This window comes from Carassius gibelio, chromosome A16, assembly GCF_023724105.1.
Source record: "Carassius gibelio isolate Cgi1373 ecotype wild population from Czech Republic chromosome A16, carGib1.2-hapl.c, whole genome shotgun sequence".
Classification (NCBI taxonomy): Eukaryota; Metazoa; Chordata; class Actinopteri; order Cypriniformes; family Cyprinidae; genus Carassius; species Carassius gibelio.
In genome coordinates, this window is record NC_068386.1 from 7,445,636 (window position 1) to 7,470,575 (window position 24,940).

At 36.7% G+C, this 24,940-nt stretch overlaps 1 protein-coding gene and 1 long non-coding RNA gene across 3 annotated transcripts in view; both read left to right on the forward strand.

Moving 5' to 3' along the window:
• Positions 1-1,662: 1,662 nt before the first annotated feature.
• The window catches only part of LOC128030816 (eukaryotic translation initiation factor 3 subunit E-A), a 43,387-nt gene continuing 20,109 nt past the window's right edge, over positions 1,663-24,940 (forward strand). For both annotated transcript variants that reach the window (XM_052618826.1, XM_052618827.1), the window contains exons 1-5: positions 1,663-1,821; positions 2,543-2,660; positions 2,753-2,870; positions 11,381-11,423; positions 16,122-16,226. In XM_052618826.1, the coding sequence (XP_052474786.1) occupies positions 1,732-1,821; positions 2,543-2,660; positions 2,753-2,870; positions 11,381-11,423; positions 16,122-16,226 (474 nt within the window). In that variant the 5' untranslated portion in view covers positions 1,663-1,731. The remainder of the gene's footprint in view (positions 1,822-2,542; positions 2,661-2,752; positions 2,871-11,380; positions 11,424-16,121; positions 16,227-24,940) is intronic.
• On the forward strand, positions 2,879-7,553 carry LOC128030818 (uncharacterized). Its single transcript, XR_008187972.1, has 3 exons — positions 2,879-3,239; positions 6,175-6,223; positions 7,500-7,553. It is a non-coding gene; the product is annotated as an uncharacterized LOC128030818 (long non-coding RNA).

A 24,940-nucleotide genomic window follows, 5' to 3' on the forward strand; every position in this document is an offset into this window, starting at 1 on the left:
TATGAGCTACTTATGTTCATGGCATTTTTTATATAAATAATTACCCCTGAATTTCCTAGAGAGAAAGTGGAACGTGTACTTAATAAATAGGGACAGTGAGGAAAAATAATTCTACCTTTAGTGCCGAAGCATTTACAGTCCCTGACATTGTGCCTATTTGCACAGTTAAATCAAACCACATAGTAATAGCTGGTAAATTCCTTATAAGCCGTGCCTAATAATTTCACAGGAATATTCATGGATGCCTTCCCAAGCCTGAGTGCCAGCTATTAGGCTTGATGTGGAAATTGTTGAAAAAGGGAAAATACATTTTCTCATTGAAAATGAGAACACAAATAAGCAAAATAAGAGTATGAGCACCATGCATGCATGCATTTCTTTCGGGGGAAAAAACACAGCACATATATATGCTGAATTATTTGGACAAAAGGAGTTTCTCATGAACTCTGGGAATGAATGGTGGGTGTAACTGCAAAAATGACTCAATGCCCCTCAAAAAATACAAATAAAATAAAAATAATCTGACGTTTGATTTGTAAAAAAGAGTGTGAAAACTCATAGCTAAAGCAAGTGTGACATTTCAATGTGATTTTTCCATGTCTCAGAGAGACATTAGAAATCATGTCAACCTTTTGACCTCAAAACCAACACAATGGCATGCCACTTGATGCTATTTAAAATCTGTGAAAAAAGTTTGTCCAAACAAAAGTATTAAAATACAACACCAATGTTTAAATATGATGTTTTCAAACAAATGAAGGCTAGCACAAAGATGCCTTTAACTATACTTCTTTTGTTTTCCTTCCAGACTTTAAGTACGCCTGGGGTGAACGGTTAAACAGAGTTGGCCAAAGTGACAGCTTTACATTTGTGACTCATTCCACAGTCAGGAGAAATGAAAGGATCGATGTTACAATAAGGAAATTGTTTTGGGATCCAGGACAGTGTCGTGTGGTTGTCAAGTAAACATGGTGCTGGTGGAACCTATTATAGATGGACCATTTAGGAGCTTATATTGGCTCTTCTTCGCAGCACATGGCCAACACATGGGCATCTTTATGAGACAGCTGCTGAAGTGAGGAGTAAAACCTGGATGCTCTTCTGCTTGTATTGTATCAATTCTGCAGTCAAATTATAGAGTAATGAAAGGTTTATAAGCATAGCTCCTATTTAACTTTACACATAAAAATCTGAGCATTACACACTTATGATTCTATTCTATTCTATTCTATTCTATTCATGTAGAGTACAGTTTAGTAAACGTTCAAGTAAATTTTATTAAAGACAATTATATTTTATTACTTAAATGTATTCTGTTCAGTCAAGTATTTTTTTATTCAATTGTATTTTATTTACATTTATTCTTTTCTATTCTGTTCTTGTTTACAAAAGAGTAAGTTTTATATCATTAAATCTAATTGTTTTCCACCTTTATTTTATTCTGTTAGTCCTTTTTTTTACTTTATTATTTTCTAGAAGAGTAGTACAGCTGAGCCAGCTTTATAAGTTAAAATATTGTTTTCTGTTTTGTTAACGTTATTCTATTATATTCTATTAGCGTAAACATCTTTAGAAAGCAAACATCATTTAATTGAAAGCAGTATATTCCCTTTGATAGGCCACTGTGTGACGCCTGTAGATGCAGCCCGTGGCGCTATGGACTGTGTGTGAGCGCACCTTATTAAATAAAGTTTTTTCCTGTTTTGAAGCGCGTCCTCTTCCGTTGTCAATATGGCGGAATACGATCTGACCACCCGAATAGCCCACTTTTTGGATAGGCATCTCGTTTTCCCACTGCTGGAATTCCTCTCAGTAAAAGAGGTACAAGTGCAACGTACATTCGTGTTTGAAAAGGCGCTGAAACCGTTTGTTTGTAGAAGGCGGCAAAAGTAGTACCACGTGTACGCGGTAGTTTAGCCACGATAGTGGTGCCGCACCGGCAAGTCCGTTTTTTTTTAATCACGTAACTCATGATTTCGACCGATAATAAATAATAATAATGAGTATCGACAGAGCCAACAAACTTTGACATGAATAATAGTTTATTCATAATATAATTAACCCTTCTGTTGATTGTTTGCTAGTAAACTGCCTAACTGGACAGCATTGTAAGCAGCTAGAGAGTTTAGCACATCTGTCACTTGTTCTTGGCTTGCCATTCTTTTTTAATCCAACGCTGCTTTGTTTACATTTATCTTCTACGCTCGTGTGTTGTTTCATTGTTTCATATAGTTTTCATAAGATATATAACTGATGATATCTGACAAAGATGAGGTTTTGTTGTAGTTGCAAAAATGACAAAAAAAATTGACAGCCTTAAAAGAAATAGTAAAATTGTTGAAAAAACGTATTTATCGTATGTGTATGTTCTAGCAAAAGCGTTTCTGAATTTGCATTGCAGTTACATTATAGCTGTTCCAGTTTGTTGCAACAAGATTCGTGTTAAGAAAAATATATTCAAAATAACATTTCTGCATTACTCCTAAATAGATGTTATTGAAGTTGTGAATGTACTATTCATGTTTCCATCACTGTTTTCTAGATCTACAATGAGAACGAGCTCCTCCATGGAAAGCTGGAACTCCTCAGTGACACCAACATGGTGGACTTTGCCATGGATGTGTACAGGAATTTATATCCTGACAAAGAAATACCCAACTGTGAGTGGATTAACTTCTAATGGCTTTCTGTGATGCATGAGAATTGACTTTGAGATTCATATAAGAAGAATGTATCATCTGCACTTTTCCAGCTCTCAGAGAAAAGAGGACTGAAGTTGTGGCTCAACTGAAACAGCTGCAATCTGAGACCGAGCCGATTGTGAAGGTGTTTGAGGACCCAGAGACCATGAGGCAGATGCAGTCAACAAGGTAAATGCTCAAATTATACATGTACTAACAGTGTAAAAAAAAATTCTACATGCAAAACTTATTTGTGTTAGTGCCAAAAAATAAAAACAATCAGTAAACCCCACTTATTTAAATTTTACACTGGTTTGTCTATCCAGATAATCTTTTAAATGTTATTATGACAGTAGTTTAGTCATTTTCTATTCCAAGCAACAGCTTACATGGTGCTTTACTTATTTTGTTGTTCATCTAATGTAAGTTGAACAGTGTTCAATTGCACATAGTTTAGACAAGACAGTCCTCAGGGATGTGGGACGGAGCCCTCCCCGATGCCAAATGATACTCCAAACAGGACGTTTGTGGCTCTTTTTCTGGAAGGTCGGGATTACAGTAAGTGCCATTTAATTAAGTGGATGGCAGAACATCAGTGGGCATTTGTAATCACAATCGGTTTGTATTTGATTGAAATTGCCATGTGGATGAGTATATGGTTTCATTCTGCAAATTTCAGAAGAGCAGAATGCTAGAGCATCCTGTGGTGAGTTTCATGGAGGCTACTTTTTGTTCTTTGTTTTTTGATGCTGACTTTGCTGTAATTAAAATATTTTGGTTAAAATTCTGGTCTTCGTCCAGGGCTTGCTTTTCTTTGATGGATGTTCCTCATTTCTAGCCGCCTGCCAATCTAGATGTTTTAGGTTTAGATATGTGGTGTCTTAGGGATTAGAGATGTTTTCATTTAATTAAAAGAAGGCTGTTGCACTGATCACTGAAGGCAGTAGAGATGTTCTCAGATAGTTGTCTCCATTAGGATAGATTTTTAACAGAGGATTCTTTTTAATTATGTTGGATTGTGAAGACATTGTTAATTTTATGCTCTCATTCAGTTGCCAACAAACCTAGACATAAGAGACACCATAGCAATTACTTAGTGGCTGAATTTTTCACTGTATTTGATGTGATTTAGACCTGATCTTGAGAATGCTATAGCTATAGGCTTAAATATTTGAGTCTTTTTCTGTCCTGTGCTGTATGGCAGGGATTTCCATTTTTATGATTTGAGTTATGGTTACATACTTTGATGATTTAAATTAGGGATGTCAAATTTCGATTATTTCCATGATCGATCGTCGTTTAAATTAACGATCAATTAATCGATTAATCGTTAACCATAATACTGCAAAATGCGTCTATTGCAGGCACGCAGTCAGCGGTATGACAGGATGTGCAAAAGCCACACACACACACAAAACGATTTCTAACTTGAATTAAAGAGGTTTTAGTCTGAATAAAATGCTAGTAGTAGGATTATAAAATGAATTGATGCGATTATGATCATTTGATAAAATGAAGAGAGCGCGCCATACTTTTGAGGTCATTTTACTTTGTTGACAGTTTCCAATCCCGCAAGGAGAACGCTGAACGCGCATCTTTAAATGGTTTTGTGGTGCTCGTTGTTGTATTTTAAAGCACAATTGCAATGTTTTCAACTGACATTATTGTATAAAATTATCCGAAATGTGGAGCGCGTGTGACTGCGCTGCACATTAAGTGAACTACATCGACGCTGCTGCACCAAAACACAGTTGCTCACATTAATTTGATCCTGCTGGATTCTGTCCTAGAAATCTGTCCCAGAATTTTTAAAAATCCGGCATACAGCGCATTAGATCGTGACAGTGCATGCGTGCAGACGAGGATGAGCGAGCGCGGCTTTGGCTAGATTTATTTGGAGGTTATTGCTCATGTCTCATTCGGCACAAATCGAAATGTTTCCATATTCGCAATGTATTTGAATGTTAAACTATTATTTATAATGTAAACTAGGCTTGTACTTAACACGCATTCGCATATAGACGGAAAAGATGATCCTCTTCATATGAGCAAAAACGTCCTTGGCATAACAGCAGAGTGGACCGGTATACTACGGTCTATTTAAACTGAATGCTCCAGGAATGTGTCGGTCACAGCGCCTATTAATCGCTGTTTTGAATCCAGCAATTATTTATTTAGAAATGATAAGATCTGATTATGACAAGTGTGGTATAAAAGCTTTGTTTATTAGAGGAATAATAGGTTAACTGGAAAATGTTAGATCGCGACCATGCTTTTGGACCCCATAGTCTTCATTTACGCGGCTTTGTTCTGGTTTGCCGGTTGGTCACGAATTTCCACAAATTCAGTATATTTAGGCATTGTTTCTTTTCCTAAATCTTCATAGTCTAACCCTCTAATTTCCCAGGTTTATTTTATTATCTTCCGCTTTTAATAACTGTTTTCGCATCTCTTACTGTGGTAAACATGGGAAGGGAAATTAAAGATTTCATGAATTAAGAATTCGTTCGATTTATTAATTTGTTCCCTTATTTCACTTAAATCATGGGTTATTTAGGGAACAAAATCAATGAAACATGGACAATTGCCACATTAATAATTCGTAGGAATGAATTAACAAGTTGTAGGAATGAATAGACTGTCCTGTCACTGTGTCCCGCAGCCCTGCAAAGCGCACGATATAAAACAGTTATCTGATGAAATGATTAGTAACTACATTTCTATTGCATTTAATGTTGAAGAACTTTTATGTTGTTTCTATTTTAATGTACTTTAAAGTTTAAATCACATTAAAAGCTTAATTTGTACATTGTGAATGAATGATGATGCTTTTATATATCGTCACCGTCACTCACAGCCGCTCGCACGTGTTGAGTGCGCATGAGCCGCACGCAGCCCAACATTGAATCGGTTAACCGACCATCGATAGCCTTAATCGATTGCATCTCTTATCGACAATTAATCGATCATCGATTAATCGTTGACATCCCTAATTTAAATAATACGTTTTTCCTTAACTCATGAACTGCATAAAGTTCCCTCATGAATCCAGCAAAACTGTAAATGAATAACTGAAATGGCAAATCAAATGATAAAGACATTCAGCTTTAATCTGTTTAAGGAACATTATTCTATAGACTAATTATTCAAAACTGCAAATAACGAATAAATAAATAAAAGGTGCTGAGTGTTTTATTCACTTTGGTTGATGCTAAGAATTTACATTTATCATTTAATTTACATTATTGCTGTAAATTTGAGCATTTTTAATTTTAGTAATTATACTAACTGGGGCTTTGACGTCTCACGTGAACATGGTTCATGCTAACTAAGCTTTGTTAGTTTTGAAGGATTAGTGTAGAAATATGTTTTCTATTGCAAAAGTTGCTGATATGATTCTAGGGTGCTGTATTGCCTGTAGTGTGTTCTGTGTGGTTTTTATTCTGATTGCATGTGATAGCTTGGAAAATCAATTGTTTAAATCTCTCTTCAGAAAAAGCTGTGTGACTTGAAGTGACATTCATATTCTTGGCACAAACCAGGTAGGACAATGTACATTCCAAAGTTTAATACTTGGGGTTTGTTTGTCAGGGCTTTGTTGAAATTTGCATGCCATATAGCAGTTGCCATTCTTTTTTTTGTAGCTGTTTTGTGTCTCTGTTCAGTGCATGAGTCTGTTGGCCCCCGCCAAGAGGCCAAACTAGAGTCAGTAGCTGAGGCCACGATCTGTACTTAGTTATTGTTTAATTGCTTGCTTTTACTAGCGCTAATACCGCGTCGAGCTTCTATATATTTTATCAGGCTACCACTGTGTGTTTGTGGTGTCTCTACAGTGAGAAATCTCAGTAGGTGGTATTGCCTTCCCTAGACATTTTTAAAGACCAGTTTGCGTTTCGTTTCTCCAAAACATGCTTTTATCACAGTTCAGGATTAAGTTTGTGGCCTTAGAACCAGGCGCAGTCTTAATTAACCCACTCAAATGGATGTCTGCTCTTCATTAACGAGCGACTTTGAAGTTTACTTGTTCGATCTGAAAATTTCGGGTTTCGGAGGGCATTTTTCAGTGTCTGAAGTTTCACGGGCCGAGACGACCACGAGGAAGTGCAGATCAGGACTCGTCTTTATTTGTTCTTTTATTTGTTAATGGCTGCTCGTGTGTGACGTGGTTCTTCTAAACCGCGTCGTGGGATGTTAACTGGTTCAGTTCTCTGACAGTGTCGCTCACGGGCCGGATGCTATGATATAAGCAGGTGATAATACATTTGGAAATCTGTCATGACCATTGTTCAGGAGTGTTGGGACATATGGTGTGGCGATTGATATTTTTTTCTTTAACAGACGGAGCGTGATAGATGGATAAGCTGCGTTGAATGGCCAAGGGCCGAGTTATCACACAGTTCCCTCAGCACTAGTGCATTGACCTCCGTAGCAAAACCTGCCCCGTCTGTTCCTCATTTCAACCCAGAAGGGAGGTGGTGAGAGTAAAGAGTAAAAATGTAATGTCCTCTTCAGCAGACAGATTAGCATGGACTCACTGTTAGTTTATGGACATATTAGGTGAGGGCTGAGGATGTTGGATAAATGCAGAAATGCTCAGTAAGGACAGTAACACTGTGTCTTAACTAGGTTTGATGCAAAACTTTTAGGACAAGACAACCATTTTGAAACTATCAGTGTTCTTATCAGTAGATATTTAAATTGTAAAAAGATAGTTTACCAAAAATGTTATGTTTCCAAAAGTGTGTGTGATTTAATTTATTCTGTGAATCACAAAATGAGATATTTTTAAGAATGTTCACACTGCTTTCTTCCATACAGTGCAATGAATGGGGACTGGGCAAGATTGTTTGATTAATCAAAATAAAAAAAAAATTATGAATCTGCTCAGCGCTTCGGTTGTGTATAACATGTATTTGGAAATGCACATTTTTTTCCCCCTTGTTATAATTATAATTTATTTGTCATTAGAATAATTTATATTTATTACTTAGAATTTTGGGGGGATTTGTGCTGCCCTACAAACAAGATTCAACAACATTGAGCCTAAACCAAAAAAAAAAAAAAAAAAAAAACAACATTATTTTTCCGCAAAATAATGTTTCCCAAAATTGTTCTGCCTTAGTACTGGGACTGTCAAGCTCCCAAAAAAGACAAATATAAACCATGAGAGCATCATCAAAGTAGCCCTCATGATTTGTGTTCTGCTCTATATTCTAATCTTCTGAAGCCATGTGATAGCTGTGTGAGGAACAGACTGAAATGTTGTTACTCAAAATTTGAGTTTTATTGTGTGGAAAAGAGCAGCTTGGATGTTCAGCTATAAAAATCTATTTGTGTTTCAAAGAAGTCATGAGGATTGAAATGAGGGTGAGTAAATAACAGTGTTTGCATTTTAAATTAAACTTCTCAGGGGATGGGAATAAGATTTTAGACCAATGAGAATGGGATTTCAATAAGGTTGGGACTCTCCAGCGCAATGCTGTAGAAATATAAATCAGACAATTGCAGAATTGTTCTGTTTCTTGTTGTGGCTGGTTAGCTTAGTTAAATCTGATTTGCATTAGGGAGATAGTTAGGTTTTATTGCTTAACGCTGGTTAGGACATTGTTTAAGGGAGGTGGCCCAGCATCAGTCAGATGATAGTATAATGGAACAGAAGTAGTACTGTAGGAGTACGCCTTTTATAAAAAGCCTTTGAACCTCCCCACAAATAAAATAAACGTGCAACCTCCTCTTTCTGTCTGGAGCGCATAGTGACACATGCCTTCGTTTGCCGAATTCTTCAGAGGACGGCCACATTTGGCGGAGGTGGTCGTGTGGTAAGCATGGTTAGTGCTGAGCATTTTGCCAAAACTCAATGATATGCACAAATAGCAGTAGATTTTTACCTCTCACCTGATGAGGAGACGCAATGTTAGTTTTTCGTTTCTTCGTTACCTTATCCTCTCTTTCTTTATTTAGTGGTGTTTCCTAAGGAATACTTACTAAGGCTCATATTTAGGCTTATAGGTTTTTCAAAACCCCATTATTAAATGTTGGTGTGTAACTTATCCCACAAAGTTTGTTCAGTGGATATGAATGATACCTCAAATCATGAGTCTGTTTGAGAAATATATGCTATTATAAGTAATCAGACTTGCTTTTTTTGCCAGGCGGACAATACAATTCTTTTTCCCCTTATTATTAAAAAAAGACCACGAGGCATATATATAGGGATCATGTTTTCTTTAGATGTGTCAGGAAATAATCTGAAGAGAAATAAATTATTTATAGCAGTTTTTAGGGATGCACCGATCATGATTTTTCATGGCCGATTCCGATACCGATTTTTTACAAACAAAATGGCCGATTCCGATACCGATTTCCGTTTTTTTTTTTTTTTTAAGCAACAAACAAGAAAGAAGGAAAGTGTTCATAAACAAGATGTTTATTTGGTATTTAATAGGCCAAACTGGCTTTTGGCTATTGAAAAAAATAACTGCAACCATCTGAAATTAACAGCAGTAACTGCATAATAAGTAGCCTACATTCAATACAAACATAGATGTTACAGACATCAGCATTTAGCTTTTGTTTTTGAATTGGGCTAAAACTACAGAGAACTGGCGTTAAATTTAAATATTAACTGTAAACATGTGAAATTAAAGGCAATAACTGCACAGTCCAAACAACACAATCAACACACATTCAATAAGATGTTTCTTGATCAGCATTCAGTATTTTAGTTTTTAAATTTGGTTTTAAATAATTAAAAAAAGGTATTTACTAGTTTCTTTATTTACAGACTAAATAAAAGTATGCTATATAAATAGATTATTCCAAAATGCAAAGTGTTTTCATTCATCCAATAATAAAAAAAATAGGATAATGATTCACATCTATATTTTTTTCACTTGAGCCAATGAAAATAAATAACTATTCTCTCAAGTAAAAAATATAGATGTGAATCATTACCCTAAATTTTTTTAATTGGATGAATTAAAAACTTTTTCTCAGTGTGCTACAGCAGGTGATTTTTAAATCAAATTAAGTCGATGTAAGTTTAAGGTAAAATAAAAATAATCATCCTATACAGAACTGTCGTTAACTTCTGGCTTTTCAAACGTCTATGCAAGTTCCACTTTACAAAAAAAATAAATAATAAAAAATAAAACAGTTTAGTCTGTTTCGTTTCGCATCCAACACGTGAGAAGTTGATCTGAACACACGCACGGTCTACTCGTGTTCAGGCCAGGGCTCGGTCGGACCGGTAACAGTAAACTTGCGCAGCTTTAGTGCGCGCAGAAAAGGGACTCTTATTTGTGCGCCAGTTCACCAACGGCTGATCGCTTCCTGCTATCTGTGCCTCAGACATGTAGCTCCGCATTTCCAGTACTGATCGGCTGTTCGTGTCCTGCGCACAGATTTCGAAATACTTCCACACAAATGACATAGCGAACGATTACAATGTAGTCTGTGCACACGGCCGCACTTCCGGAAAAATCGGCCTAATGAAGACCAAAAAACGGCCGATTGCCGATCGCGTATTTTAAGCAAAGACCAGCCGGTTCCGATTTATGGCCGTTCAACCGGTGCATCCCTAGCAGTTTTGAATTGTCACCCATGTGATCGCCATACTGTAACTCAGTGTGTGAAAGTGAAGTGACATGTGGCCAAGTATGGTGATCCATACTCCGAGTGTGTGCTCTGCATATAACCCGTACAAATGCACACACACCCGGACCAGTGGGCAGTCATTTTTGCTGTAGTGCCTGGGGAGCAGTTGGGGGTTCAGTGTCTTGCTCAAGGGTCTCACCTCAGTTTTGGTATTGAAGGTGGAAGAGAGCGCTGGTTATTAACTCCCCTCACTGACAATTCCTGCCGAACCTAAGACTCGAACCCGGAACCTTTGTGTTGGAAGTCAGACTCTAACCATTAGGCCATGACCTTAAGAGCACATTACCGCTGAGTCACAGCTCCAACCTTCCCTTATTATTTCTTCTGGGATTTTGTAAAGTTATAATATGAAAAAAATTAATATCAGTTGATATCGATAAATACCATGCTGCAGTTAGTGTTACTACAATAAATCCATGGTAAATAATGGCTATTTGTTGATTGAAAATCCTTAGATTGTATCGTTGCGCAGTGTTTCTCCTGTTTGTCAGTGCTGTTTCATCTGACTTTAAACTAGTTTATATCACAGAGTCAAAAAAGTGTCAACTTTTTAAATAGAACTTTTGCGAAAATTAAAAATCATAAAATAAATACAATTGTCATGATATGGGTGTAACAATGTTTGTTCATCATTCAGTGTAATAGATATGTATATATGTACTTGTTATCATACTTTAATTATATTTTAAATGATTAATAACTTATTGCTGATAAACGGGTAAAACCCATTGGTTCGAAGGATAGTGGCAAAGACTAGTAAAGATTTAAATTTGCAATAAAGGAGTTTTTGGGTGCAGCTCAGCACTGTGATTATTCTTATATAGTCTTTTAATGATATTTATGATTATGATTTTTGTTTTTGACCTGTGTGTGTATATGTATTTAATTTAAAATTTATGACTCTATATGTTCTAAATGTTATTTAATATTGTTTCATTTATATGAGTTATTTTGAGAACTTTTACCTTAAGAAAATAAGTGTATTTCATCTTGTCTTGCAACCTTAAGAAACCCCTGCAACCCAAAAAATGTTTGTGTTTCAGGGACGGGCGTATGCTGTTCGACTATTTGGCTGACAAGCATGGCGTAAGTAATTCTGCTGACTCTTCCACCCCTCTGAGGAGTTCTCATGACACTTCTATGAACCCAGTGTTGTTTTGGGGGCCCAACGGGAGGGGCAACCCTGAGCAGCAATACATTAAATGACTTCCCAAAACCTTAAGTCATTTTCGGGGATTTTATGGCTTGCAGAAATTTCTGCGGACATTTACATTCTGTGGCGAATTGTTAAGAATAAACGGAACAGCTCGGGACCCATGGGTATGGCCTCAAGAATGCTGAGGATTCTATATTTGACTTGACGGCACTCCCACCTCAGCGTTCTTAAAACTGACCTGAGGCCTGTCCTCAGTGCACCTTCACTGTACGGTGCTGTCTTTACGACACAATCCTCGCCTTAACAACCCTCTCGTTGCCACCCCAAGAAAGGCCTCTGCGCACACACACACACACACACACATACAACACACACAATAAGTACTCTGTTCTGAGATGCTATGCCAGCAAGCTTCCCAAGCGTGATCCACTAAACTGTCCGTCAAACTGATGGTATTCTCTGACCATTACTGTTAGTTAAATTCAAGAATTGCAGTTTAAAATGGTGACATGGATAATTTAGGGGTCATGTGTGGTCACAGTTTCTTGAATAATAATTTTTCTATACACAAAAGTGAAATACTACTCCAAGCACCAAAATCACAGCCAGTCATTGTTTAAAGCAGGGGTATCTGCAGGTATGAATTAAGGTGTCTCTAGACACGTAAAAAAACACTAACCTAGAAAACAGCAAAAAGCAATGGAATGGTCAAATACTTCCATCGCATGTTCACATAGGAAAACAACAGAAAACCAGCCCAGGGGTGGAAAAAAAATAATTATTGCAGCTTATTCGCAGGACTCAGTAGCTTCAGTAGCTGAAGTTTTAAAAGATAAATCTCTTGTTTCAGTTGTTTGTAGTTGATTGTCCACTTGATGCATCACACGTTGGTCTCTGCCTTCTTGCTTGTTTTACTGACTAGAAACCACTTCAGACCCTTCAGCATAGGCAGAGAACCAGCTCCAGGGTATAAGGCTAAAAGGAGCCTAATATTAGTGTAATCTGTTAACTATGCACATCATAAACCTGTCTCTTTAGGCAAGTATGGGTGTCATGTCATGAAATATTTTAATACGACTACATTTGTATTTGACATGATCACAGTTTAATAAAAGCATTGTAAGTTAATAATCATTTCATTATTTTAATTTCCACGTTTATTCAAAGAGACTGTTACGGTGAGCAAACATTTACATTATCACATTATCACTAACTATACTGCCATGACCAAATGTTTTGAGAAAGACACAAATATTAATTTCTGCTGCTGAAGTCTGCTGTTTCAGTGTTTTAAGATCTTTTTGCCAGATGTTACTATGGTATACTGAAGAATAATTACAAGAATTTCATAAGTGTCAAAGGCTTTTATTGACAATTACAATAAGTTTATGCAAAGACTCAGAATTTGCAGTGTTGACCCTTCTTTTTCAAGACCTCTGCAATTTGCCCTGGCAGGCTGTCAGTCATCTTCTGGGCCACATCCTGACTGTTGGCAGCCCGTTCTTGCATATTCAGTGCTTGGAGTTTGTCAAAATTTGTGGGTTTTTGTTTGTCCACCCGCCTCTTGAGGATTGACCACAAGTTCTCAATGGGATTAAAGTCTGGGGAGTTTCCTGGCCATGAACACCAAATTTTTATGTTTTGTTCCCAGAGCCACTTAATTATCACTTTTGCTTTATGTCAAGGTGCTCCATTATGCTGGAAAAGGCATTGTTCCTTACCAAATCATTCTTGGATGGTTGGGAGTAGTTGCTCTCGGAGGTTTTTTTTTCTTACCAATCTTTATTCATGGCTGTGTTTTTAGGCAAAATTGTGATTGTGCCCACTCCCTTGGCTGAGAAGCAACCCCACACATGAATGGTCTCAAGATGCTTTACTGTTGGCATGACACAGTGACAGGACTGATGGTGGCACTCAGCTTTTCTTCTCCGGACAAGCTTTTTTCTGTATGCCCCAAACAATCGGAAAGGGGATTCATCAGAGAAAATGACTTTACCCCAGTCCTCAGCAGTCCAATCCCTGTACCTTTTGGAGAATATCAATCTGTCCCTGATGTTTTTCCTGGAGAGGAGTGGGTTTTTTGCTGCCCTTATCGACACCAGACCATCCTCCAAAAGTATTGGCCTCACTGTGCATGCAGATGCACCAACACCTGCCTGCTGCCATTCCTGAGCAAGCTCTGAACTTGTGGTGCCCTGATCCTGCAGCTTATATCAACTTTAATAGACAGTCCTGGCACTTGCTGGACTTTCTTGGGCACCCTGAAGCCTTCTTCATAGAAATTGAACCTCTCCCCTTGAAGTTCTTGATGATCTGATAAATGATTGATTTAGGTGCAATCTTACTAGCAGCATTATCTTTGCCTGTGAATCCCTTTTTGTTTCAAAGCAATGATAACTGCTTGTGTGATTTCCAGCACCACCCTCATTTTAAAGCTTCCAGTCTGTTATTCTAACTCTATCAGCACGACAGGGTGATCCCTAGCCTTGTCTTCATCAACACTATCCTGTGTTAATGAAAGAATCACTGACATGATGTCAGCTGGTCCTTTTGTGGCAGAGCTAAAATGCAGTGGAAATGTTTTTGGGATTAAGTTAATTTGCATTGCAATGGGGACTTTGCAATTAATAGCAATTCATCTGATCACTTTTCGTAACATTCTGGGGTATATACATACTGCCATAAAAACCCGAGACACCAAACTTTTGGCGACGACTGTAATCTAGCACGTGTTTAAGCACTCTCAAAAAACTCCCGTTATTATCAGTGATGCTGTCTACACTGTCAAATGAATTTCTTGCTTGCATCGTAGATCCATCTGCACTTTGTTACTTACGATAAGAGATCTTCTATCTGATGACGAAATTATGACAAAATTTATGCCGCGTCTTCATTAACTAGACGAGACTGGAATATAATGTTATTTGAGGACTACCGGACATTCAAAATGCATCCTATAAGCTATTGTCCTTCAAAATGTACTTCCCTGTCATTGGATTGCGATCGGATAAGGGCCGTTCGCATATCTAGTCAGTATGGCAGCCACAGTGGATGGATAGACTAATAAAACGTGAACTAGCGATCTGAAACAATGGCATCAGCACCCGAAGGGATAGCATTAAGGTAACCAGACGTCCAGTTTTTACCCGGGAGTCACAATTCATTGTCGATTAACTTAAAGTTCGTGAAGGCGGGATAGGTGAAATCGTGGTGATAGAAGTGTTCTTTCTCTCACATGCGTCCACGCTCCACTTCCTCAATTCTAATATACAGCGCCTGATCAATTCTCAGCACTCAAATACACACACAACAGTCCAAATGTTTATCGTGTAGAGAATCCCACGTAAATACAGTAGGTTATGAATTAAGTGAATGTAAACAGGTGGGTGAAAACTGAACGTGAGTCAGTATTTCATGCATGCCTTCCGTCTTAAAAGGAGAGCATTCCAAATTAAACACCTATCTGTCATTAATGTTAACCAACAAAAGATGTTAAATGTATACATGTTATGTAAAACCTACTGTATCTAAAAATTTAGTTTAATTTGTATCTGTTGTATTTGTCTTTATTGTGGTTCTTTAAAAAAAATTATGTATAATAATGTTTTTATAAGTTGCTCTTTTTGTCATTTAAAGGGATAGTTCACCCAAAAATTTTAATTGTCATAATTACCGTATTTTCAGGACTATAAGTCACACTTTTTTTTCATAGTTTGGCTGGTCCTGCGACTTATAGTCAGGTGCGACTTATTTATCAAAATTAATTTGACATGAACTAAGAGAAAGAACCAAGAGAATACATTACCGTCTCCAGCCGCGAGAGGGCGCTCTATACTGCCAGAGATGCTGCTCAGTGCTCCTGTAGTCTACACTGAGTAGCATAGAGCGCCCTCTCGCGGCTGTAGACGGTAATGTTTTATCTTGGTTGTTGGTTCTAAATGAATGTACTTACTGTATAGTCCAGTGCGACTTATTTTTTTTTTCCTCATCATGACGTATTTTTGGATTGATGCGACTTATACTCAGGTGTGACTTATAGTTCGAAAAATACGGTAATTCACATTTTTCCAAATTCAGTCCTTGATTTAAATTTCTCATAAGCTTAATTGATTTGGTCTAAAGAGAGAAGAATTATTGATTATTGTAGTCAAAGACTACATATAAAGATAGCTACCAAAATACATTTTGGTAACTAAAGTTTGGCTAAAACTATTGACTATAAGTTGACAAAAATGTAATGATTTTTCGTCGACTAAAACTATGAAAGACTCAAATGACTAAAATGTAACTAAGACTATTAAGCATTTTCGTCTCAAGATAAAGACTAAGACTAAATCAAAAATGGTTGCCAAAATTAACAGTGATTTGAATGTGTGTATATAAAATGTATTTTATGTACCATATATAACCATAGTAAATATTAATATTATATATATACTATATATTAATAAATACAATTATATTTAATTTTGTATAGTTTTATTGACTAATAGCTTGTGTAGGTTCATTACCTTTGCACATAAATAACACATTTTGTGTATTTAATCGCACACAGAGTGTGCACTGTTAATGTCTGATCTGCATAAAAATTTTTCATACTGTGTTTTAACTTCTGTTTTTCCATGCAGTTCCGTCAGGAGTATTTGGACACCTTGTACCGATATGCCAAGTTCCAGTACGAGTGTGGGAACTACTCAGGTGCAGCGGAGTACCTCTACTTCTTCAGAGTTTTGGTATGTGTCTTACCACACCCCTGTCTTTAACAAATGACAGAGTTGTGTTTTCTAGCATTCTCCTCTTGGACGTTCCCAGCGGGGCAGTTTTCAAGAGCTTCGTTTTATTACGACACCCTTTCATTTTCTCCTTCGCAAATTGAAGCCATTAAATGCATTCTTGTTTAATAAGTTCTTGTCTAATGGACAAACAGTTTTATTTTGATGGAGAGTTTCCCTGTGAGTGTTAATTAAGCCAAGCGGTCACCCCATTGAGAGTTTGAATTATTGTCTCTGCTTAATATGGTTCTGCTTTTTTAGTGAGAGACTCTGCCAAATCCCATGAGTTATGAGCATTACGGATGCACTTAACATTGTGTTTTCCAAAATGACGCAGATAGAAAAAAGTGCACATGACTCGCACACAGGTAGATTTTCTCAAATTAGAATCCAAATCCTTTTAATTTTGAAATGGTGTCATTTATCCATGTTATCCATCTGTTACAGCAAAACAGCACTTGAGGCAATCCAAAGAACTAAAAGCTCCTGATCTGTAATTACTTCTCAAAAGTGCCATCCCATGGCTTGTTAAATTCCTTGCAGGTCTTGAGTGCTGAAAAGAACTCTTCAAGGACTTGGTTAAGAGTTGTTTCAGAGCTATGTTTAGTGGTAGACTTCATAAGCTTATGGGGTTTATGGGCAGTGCTGCTCCTTATAGATGATTGGTGGGGATTTTGTGGCCTAATCACTCTTGATTTGACAGGATTCACCAGTTTTTGCAAGGTTTAAAGGTTACACAGCATGCTGCATATAGTACACCAAAAGCACGCTTTTCAACAGAAGATAACTAGAATTTGTGTTCTTCCAACAGGCAAACCATTTTGAGTGTTTTATTGAGCCAGAATCTTATTGGATAAAAGGATATTTAGGCCACATTAACAATGCAGTTGAATGAATCCCAAATCAAAAATCTTTTCCTTTTTGGATCAGATTGTTTAAATTCTGATCTGGGAATAAATCCGATGTATCAGTGTGTCAAATTTTTTATTCATTTTTGTGATTTAAGGTATTTTAGTTTAGGTAAGTTCAATTTTTTTCACTAATCTCACGTGACATTTTTTATAATTGTGCTTATATTAACTGACAAAAATGGTTAGATGTGTTAAAACTATCCTAGATGACAGAAAAGTTATTTTAATAGATATTTAGAAATATCTATTCTATATAATTTATTGTTATCAACCAATTTTTTTTTATAATATTAATAATTTTATACTATTTTTGATTATTGTTAATAATAGTCATAATATAGGCTTATGTGGATGTATTAATTTTGTGTGCATTTATTATATTTTTCTGCATGTATATTAGGAAGATTTTAAGTAAAAAAAAAAAGAAAGAAAAGCTTTTCAAAACATTTATTAGAATTTTTAAGAATAACATATGAGTGTTTTTTTTTCTTGTTCATTTTTCATAAATTTTGTATCATTAATTGCTGACTGTTGAATTGTTGGAATGGATTTAAATTACAAATTTGAGTTGAATTTTTCAATGTTAAACATTCCAGGATAGGATTATTTTTGTACATGCTGGTTGTCGCCTGATGATCCCCTTGTCTGATATTGGTTACATTTAAAAGGCTAAGTGAACAACCTTACCAAAATATCTGATTTGATTTGAACGTAGAATTGTCTTTCGGTGTGCACCTAGCCTAGAACACACACATAAACACCCACAAGCTCCCTGCATAAGGATGACGACCAATTTACCTTTTTTAATGTTGTTGTCTGGATAAAGATCCAGGCTGTGATGCACCGAGGACCTTGGATTAAATAATTTTCACCAGTGGAATACTTTTGGAATCAGATAATACCAAAGTAGGTTTGTGGGGGAAGATAATTGCAGTTCACTGAGAGTACTGGCAGTATCCATGTTACATGTGCATACTCCTTATTTCCTCTATAAACAAAGGGCTTATTGCTGGGGCTCTGGTGTTTGTGGCTTCTCTCCCACTGCCTGTAGAAATGAGTGAAGGATGAACTTATGGGGAAAAGCATCTGGATGCTCAGGGCCCAGCGCAGTGCTGTCTAGCTAGTGGGGCGGAGGGCAAAAGACGGCTGGGAATGAACAAATTGACCTGCTCCTTTCTCTCTGGCCGCAGTATGTGGAGGTAGTCCAGTATCTTAAAGAGAGGTGCCCATTGTCAACGCTGCCCTGGGCCAAGAGTGTTTTAAGAGGCTCCATGTCTGGCTAAGTTATCGGACTCCCTTGCCGGCGAGTGTTTCTCACGTAACCACATAGCCTGCCTTCTCACACGGAATGCTCTCCTGTTTCTTCAGACCTGCTCTCACGTATGATTCACTCAGCCTACATTGTTGTTAAAAAAGGCCAGACATTTGCTAAGTGATGCTGTGGCAACAAGTGACCGAAAATAAATATTTTATTATATATGGAATGCATTTCAGAGGTGTGATGAAGACTGTTGTTTTGATTTGCAACATGTTTCCCATTTGCAAATGATTTGCAGCATCAGTCACGCTGTTTGTTTGTTTGTTGTGTCCCTTTTAGGGCTGGGACAATGCGTCGAGGTCATCGATGACGTCGACACAAAAAATACGTCGACGCAAAATATGCGCATCGATTCGTCGACCTGTTTTTATTTCTCTTAAAAACGTTTGCAAAACGTTTACCTTATGTGCGCTGAATATACGCGATGGCCGGATCAACATTCTGTCCAACGTTATATAACCAATCCAGGGGTTTTTCTGCATTGATCTTTTTTTTTTTTGGCGGCTGTCAAATCCTTATTTGATCTGCGCCTGACAGGACGCGTACGAGAGAGCCACGGCTGCGCGCGCACTAACAGTCTTCAAACAACACGAGCGTTTCTTGCTCTCTCTCTCCCTCGTGCATATTAATCAAAATCATTAAACATGATAGAAAAAGGGCGAAACACCAAAGTTTCACGCGCGCTCGCGCACTCACAGTCTTCAAACTACACGAGCGCTTGCTCTCTCTCTCTCTCTCACGTTTCACGTGGAGCATTCTGAGATTTATTTATTTTTTTCTCCATGACAGGCTGCTGGCTCCGACTGTAAATTTTTATTTATTAATGTTTTTGGAAAAGCACTCTCTGTATTAGCTTAAAGCCCTCAAGTTTACATTGGCTACTGTATTCTTTGTATTAATATTAGTATTTTGAGTGACCTTTTTATTTAATGCTAGACATCAAGTTGTTGTTTTCATCTGAAAGAAGAACTTTTTTTCAGTAAGCTAGGCCCTATGTGTTCAGTAAGCGTGTTTTCAAGGCTTCAAGGTTTTATTGAATGCTATCTCTATACAAGTGCCAAGAAATGCATTCTTAGTCAGTCTTTTATATTGTAATTTTAAGAGCAATAAACATATATTGCAATCTTAAGGAATTCATGTTTTTTTTTTTCATTCAGATATGTAAATCAACATGTATAAATTGTTAGTAGTCAATTAATGGGGAGATAATCGAAATCGAATCAGCCTGAAAAATTTAATCGATGCATCGAAAAAATAATCGCTAGATTAATCGTTTAAAAAATAGTTTATCCCAGCCCTAGTCCCTGTGGTTTTCTTGGGAGCCGAGGGAATAAACGGTCGACAAGCCTTGATTTTCACCCTTCTGTTTTTGTCCCCCTTATTTGCATATTCATTAATATAGATACGTAAATGGATACTTGAGCATTCTGTCTTTATGTACTCACCATCATGTGGTTGCAAACCGATATTACTTCTTTTTTTTTTTTTTTTTTTTTTGTAGAAGAAAACAGAGATATTTTGAATAGTGACACAATGGAAGTCAGTGGGGTTCAAAATAACACTGGAGCCCATTGACTTTCACTGTATGGAACTTGACTTTCACAAAGACACTGAAACAATATTTGGGGTTGGGTAAGAATTTGCATCCCTGCTAAATAATGTTTTTTCCTTCAAAAAACAAAGAAGTCTCTAAGGGTTTTTCTGTAAGTTTTTTTTTGTTTATTTGTATTTTTTAAAGAAATTCTGCTCTACTCATCATAGGAAAACCACATCATTGATATTGTGATCACATCAAGTTTTTTGTGTAGATTAGACCGTTCACAGCAACCAACCTTGTTTATGCCATCATTGCTTAATCTAAATATAACAAAACAGCTTCTAGAAATTCTCTCCCTGTGTATGTTTTTAACAGTGTTAATTTTGACAGCAAATTCGGATTTAGTCTTAGTCTTAGTCTTTTCAATAACACACATTTAGTTTTAGTCACATTTTAGTCATCTGAAATGTTTTAGTCTTAGTCTAGTTTTAGTCGACTAAATATCATAAGAGTTTTAGTCTTAGTCTAGTCTTAAGTCTTTTAGTCTTAGTCTAGTTTTTTTTTAGTAGAAAAGTCAACTTAGTTGACTTGACTAAATGTTTCCATCAGTCTGTTATGGAATGGTATTTATAAAATAAACATAAGGCCTGCTCTCAATGAAAAATATACATGCTCTCTGAAAAAGATATGCATTCGTCCTGAATGATATGCAATGCATATGACATTCTTTCAAGATGAAGTACAGTATTATTGAAATAGACAACCATATTATATTTGTATTGTATGTTCATTCTATTTCTTTATTTGTGCTATTTACACAAAGTTTACATTTTTTTGTTTTTGTTCATTTAAAATAGCACTCAAACCAAAATGTATTCAGACACCTTCAACGTTTCTTACAATATCACAGTTTATTTGCTGTAGTTTAGAAATTGGTAATAAAATATGACAATAACTCAGGGTTAAACTGTGTCGGAACAACAAATTCATCTTGATAATGTCGGATGCAATGCTTAATTTGGTTCAGTCTGTGGTGTGAAAAGGTTGCATTAGCAATTAAAGAAAGAAACACTTAAGCAAAACATGGTCAGGTCCCTAATATTTTTTGTTGTTGTATTTTTTAGTCACTAGTAAAACAATATAATCTATTCTATCTGATTTTTGGATTGACTTTGGATAAATTATTGTTAAAACTACAAAGTAATTCAATCAAGAGCAGTGAGTGATTTACTTTCATTTTCATACTTTAAAGACACTGACAGCAGAGCTAGTAAATTAGGCGCGGTCACTTTAAGAGACAAATGCATCCATTATAAAGATACGCATCCGATTTCTTTCCAACTCTTTACTTTCACTGAAGACATAACTACAGACTTTTTCGAACACACTTTCCAAGACGGTTATTTCGACATATTTAGTATGCATTTGTTGTCGGTACAAAAGCAAGAACACTTTGAGACGCGTCTCTGCTTGCTCCCTGAACACCAGAACACCGCGCTGCTGAATTGAGCTCTTTCACTTTTCGCTCTTTTTCTTATGTTTATTTAAAATGCGATTTGTATTTGTTCGTTCAGGTGCGGGAGGATGCAAACGTCCTGAAGGAGAGCTCGGTTCAGTGTTGCGCGAGTAACCAGCTGCTCAGTTCAACTTTCCCTCATCGTGGGGCTGAAGCCAACTTGATGTGTTGAATGCTCGGAGCATGTTATAAAACGTATTCTTAAAATACACATTTCTGTTTTAATAAATGCTCATATTAAAACATAGCATTACACATAAGTAGGTACAAAAATAATCAGTGATACATTTACGACCCCATAAAAATTTGGGTCGCAATGGCATTTCAAAAGGTCGCAGTGTAGTTCCCTGTGTAAACAACTAAACTGTTATGAAAACGTCCTCGAAACTGTGCGAATTTCTGCAAACTCATCGTTGTTCTCTTTTCTGTGTAACTGCTGCTTTGTTTAGCTGTTGCGCTTGCATTTGCCGCAGCTTTTTAAAATGGCTCGGCTGCTTCTGCATAGATCAACCTACCCTCAAAGATTCGCTCTGATTGGATCACTTCTCCATTCGTCCCTCCCATATATTTTCGTCTCATTTTATTCGTTGACTAAAGTGTCAGTTATATTTCGTCACGTTTTTCGTCATCATATCTGACTTTTTATTTAGTTTTCGTCCGTGAAAAGGTTAGTTGACTAATATTTTTCGTCATAGTCTTCGTCAACGAAATTAACACTGGTTTTTAAGCATTCATTGTTATCTTCTCATTTAAAATTCCAGATGAAATGCTTTGAAACTCAATACCTTTTGTTTTCATCAACAGTGGAGAGATGCTTGGAATATCCTTGATGTAAAAATTGATTTAGTTGAGCTTTCTCACTGAATACCTTTTTTACTTTTTGTCCACCCCTGTTCAAGCCGGACCTCTCATCTCCTCAGTCGGCTCCTAGCATGGGAGATGTCAGGCTCTAGAACCCCTCTAGCGTGGGAAACACAGCCATTTAACGAAGGAAGCCAGGCTTGCAAAATCCAGACCCGAGGTCCTGTTACGGTGAGGGCCCGGTGCGAAAAGAGCAACTTATTCATATCATCTGTTAATGCAGGGATTGGATGTTGAGAATAAAGATTAAGTGTCCCGTCGGATCCCCAGCACAGACAATTTATTGTTGCTGGTCAGTCATTGAAAATGTGCCCATTTCGGAAGGCAGTGGAAACTCTAAGGTAACTTGTGGAAAAACCCAGGTATTGAAACTATTCTTGCATGGCCGCTGCTGAAAGCCAGTCAGTGTGCAGAAAGCTGCCATAATGACATGGAGCGTCGCCAAATGTAGCAGGCAGGGACTTCCAGGAAAAAAAACAAAACAAACACTTTTAGAAATGAAACATTGACCTTTATATTGGCAGAGAGTATGGCTTTTTCCCCATCTGTCCCTCCGAGCTGATCTCTGGGAGTTTTGGGGGTTTGACTGTTATTTAGACGCATCCAATTTGGGAATTTTGATCAAAGTGCTCTACTGTTGCAAGTGGATGGGTGATTGGATCTGTACTGTATGGATTTTTTAAACTGTTCCATGCTACTAAGTGTCAGTATGGAAATCTCAGAAGTATATTTTAACCCACCATAAATGTACTGGACTATCTTTTAGTGATATATTTATGCATTTATTTATAATATATCATTATTATATACTAAAACTATTATTATATACTAATTATTTTGTTATTACAAACTAACTGTATTTTGATACTTTATTGTAGACCCTTGTATCTTCCTGATTTCCATTTGTGTACATACTGTAAATGTATTTATTTGTTGTTGTTGTTATTATATACTTTTGCTTTGCTGCACTGCAAATACAAGCACACTGTATTTTATTTGTATTTTACTTTTTGTTATTGTATACTCTTGTATTGTTCAGATTTCCATGATGCTTTGTAGATGGCATCCTATTTCTAGTTTTCCATGTGGAACTTGAGAGATTTGTCACAAAATATCCAGTGTTTCTTCCCATCCATATTTAATGATTAATGTGCATGAAGAGGGATATGCTCATTCAGTCAGATTTCAGTGTATGCATAGCTCCTTATAACATTCAGAGCCTGACTTCCTGGTCGTCTGTGTGCCGCTATGTTTGTCACAGGTCATAATCACTGACTAGCCTCTGGCTATAGCTCCTCCCCCTTTTATTCATGAAACACACATAGATACTTCTATGTATTCAGCTCGCTAATCTGCAACACATTATCCTCACTTTGTTTGTTTGTTGTCTTTTTGGTCATAATTTAAAACTGATTAAGTTCCTTTGAAGCTGATTGTCTCTGCAGAGATAGACATGTTTCCATGTAAGAAGCTAAATGAGTATATTTCAGGGGTTTCATAACTCGATTCAGCAGGATGTTTTTCTTTTGCGCCAAATGTTCAGGAGATTATCACAATTGCTAGTTAACCAAGTTATTTAAACATTATTTTTAAGGGCCTGTTTCTGCTTAACAAGATATATGTTATCTGCTTCTGCTGTCAAAAAGTTTTATTCAAGGTAGAAGGTATAGCCTCATGAAAAATTAAATGCCTTTATTTGTCCAGCAAAGACCTACTCAAATGGTAAACACCGCTATCTATCCTCATCCAGTTTTTGTGATTAGTTTGTTCTTTGATTTGATTCGATGAATTTCTTTACCTAATGTCTGGACCTCATTCTCCCACTCCTATACGAACATAAGTTTTGATTAGCATCCCAGCACTCCAGCCCTGTCCACATCTCTGTGCTGATCAAAGCTTGCAGACATGTGTTAGGGCCAGTAACAGAGGCTGCAGCAGTAGCAGCACACATCATTAAAGACAATGCACTAAGGTCACCGCAAGTTCACGTGAACTTTGGAGAGCTTGTCTAACCCCATTTGTGTTCGATGATGTAGATATCAGAAAAAATGTATCTGTGTAGATATAACATGTATTTTTAGACTTTAATTAATGTCTGCTTCTGTATTTCATAAAGATACATTCCTGTTAATGTTTCAGTGTTTTGAAGCCACTTTCATCTGTTAACATGACCCTCCTTATCCTCGAGATAGCACTTGACCCCTTGCTAGTTAAAGAGCACTTGTTTAACTTGAGTAATTATTTCCCAGCATTAGCATAGACAAGTTGGCCTTTAGCCTTTGGCTCTTGTCTGAGGACCTCTTCAACCTACTCACCTCAAAAACATATTTTCTGAATTAAAAAAAAAATATATAAAACATAGACCCATTGACTAGATTTGTCTAATCATTATAAACCATCAGTGTAAAAAGATATACATTTTTGTTAATTCCTGACATTAAAAAAAAAATTATTAATTTATTGGGGTCACGTGATATAGATGTGCTTTCTTACTAAAGTGAAATGCAAAACGACAGCAATGACTATCACAAA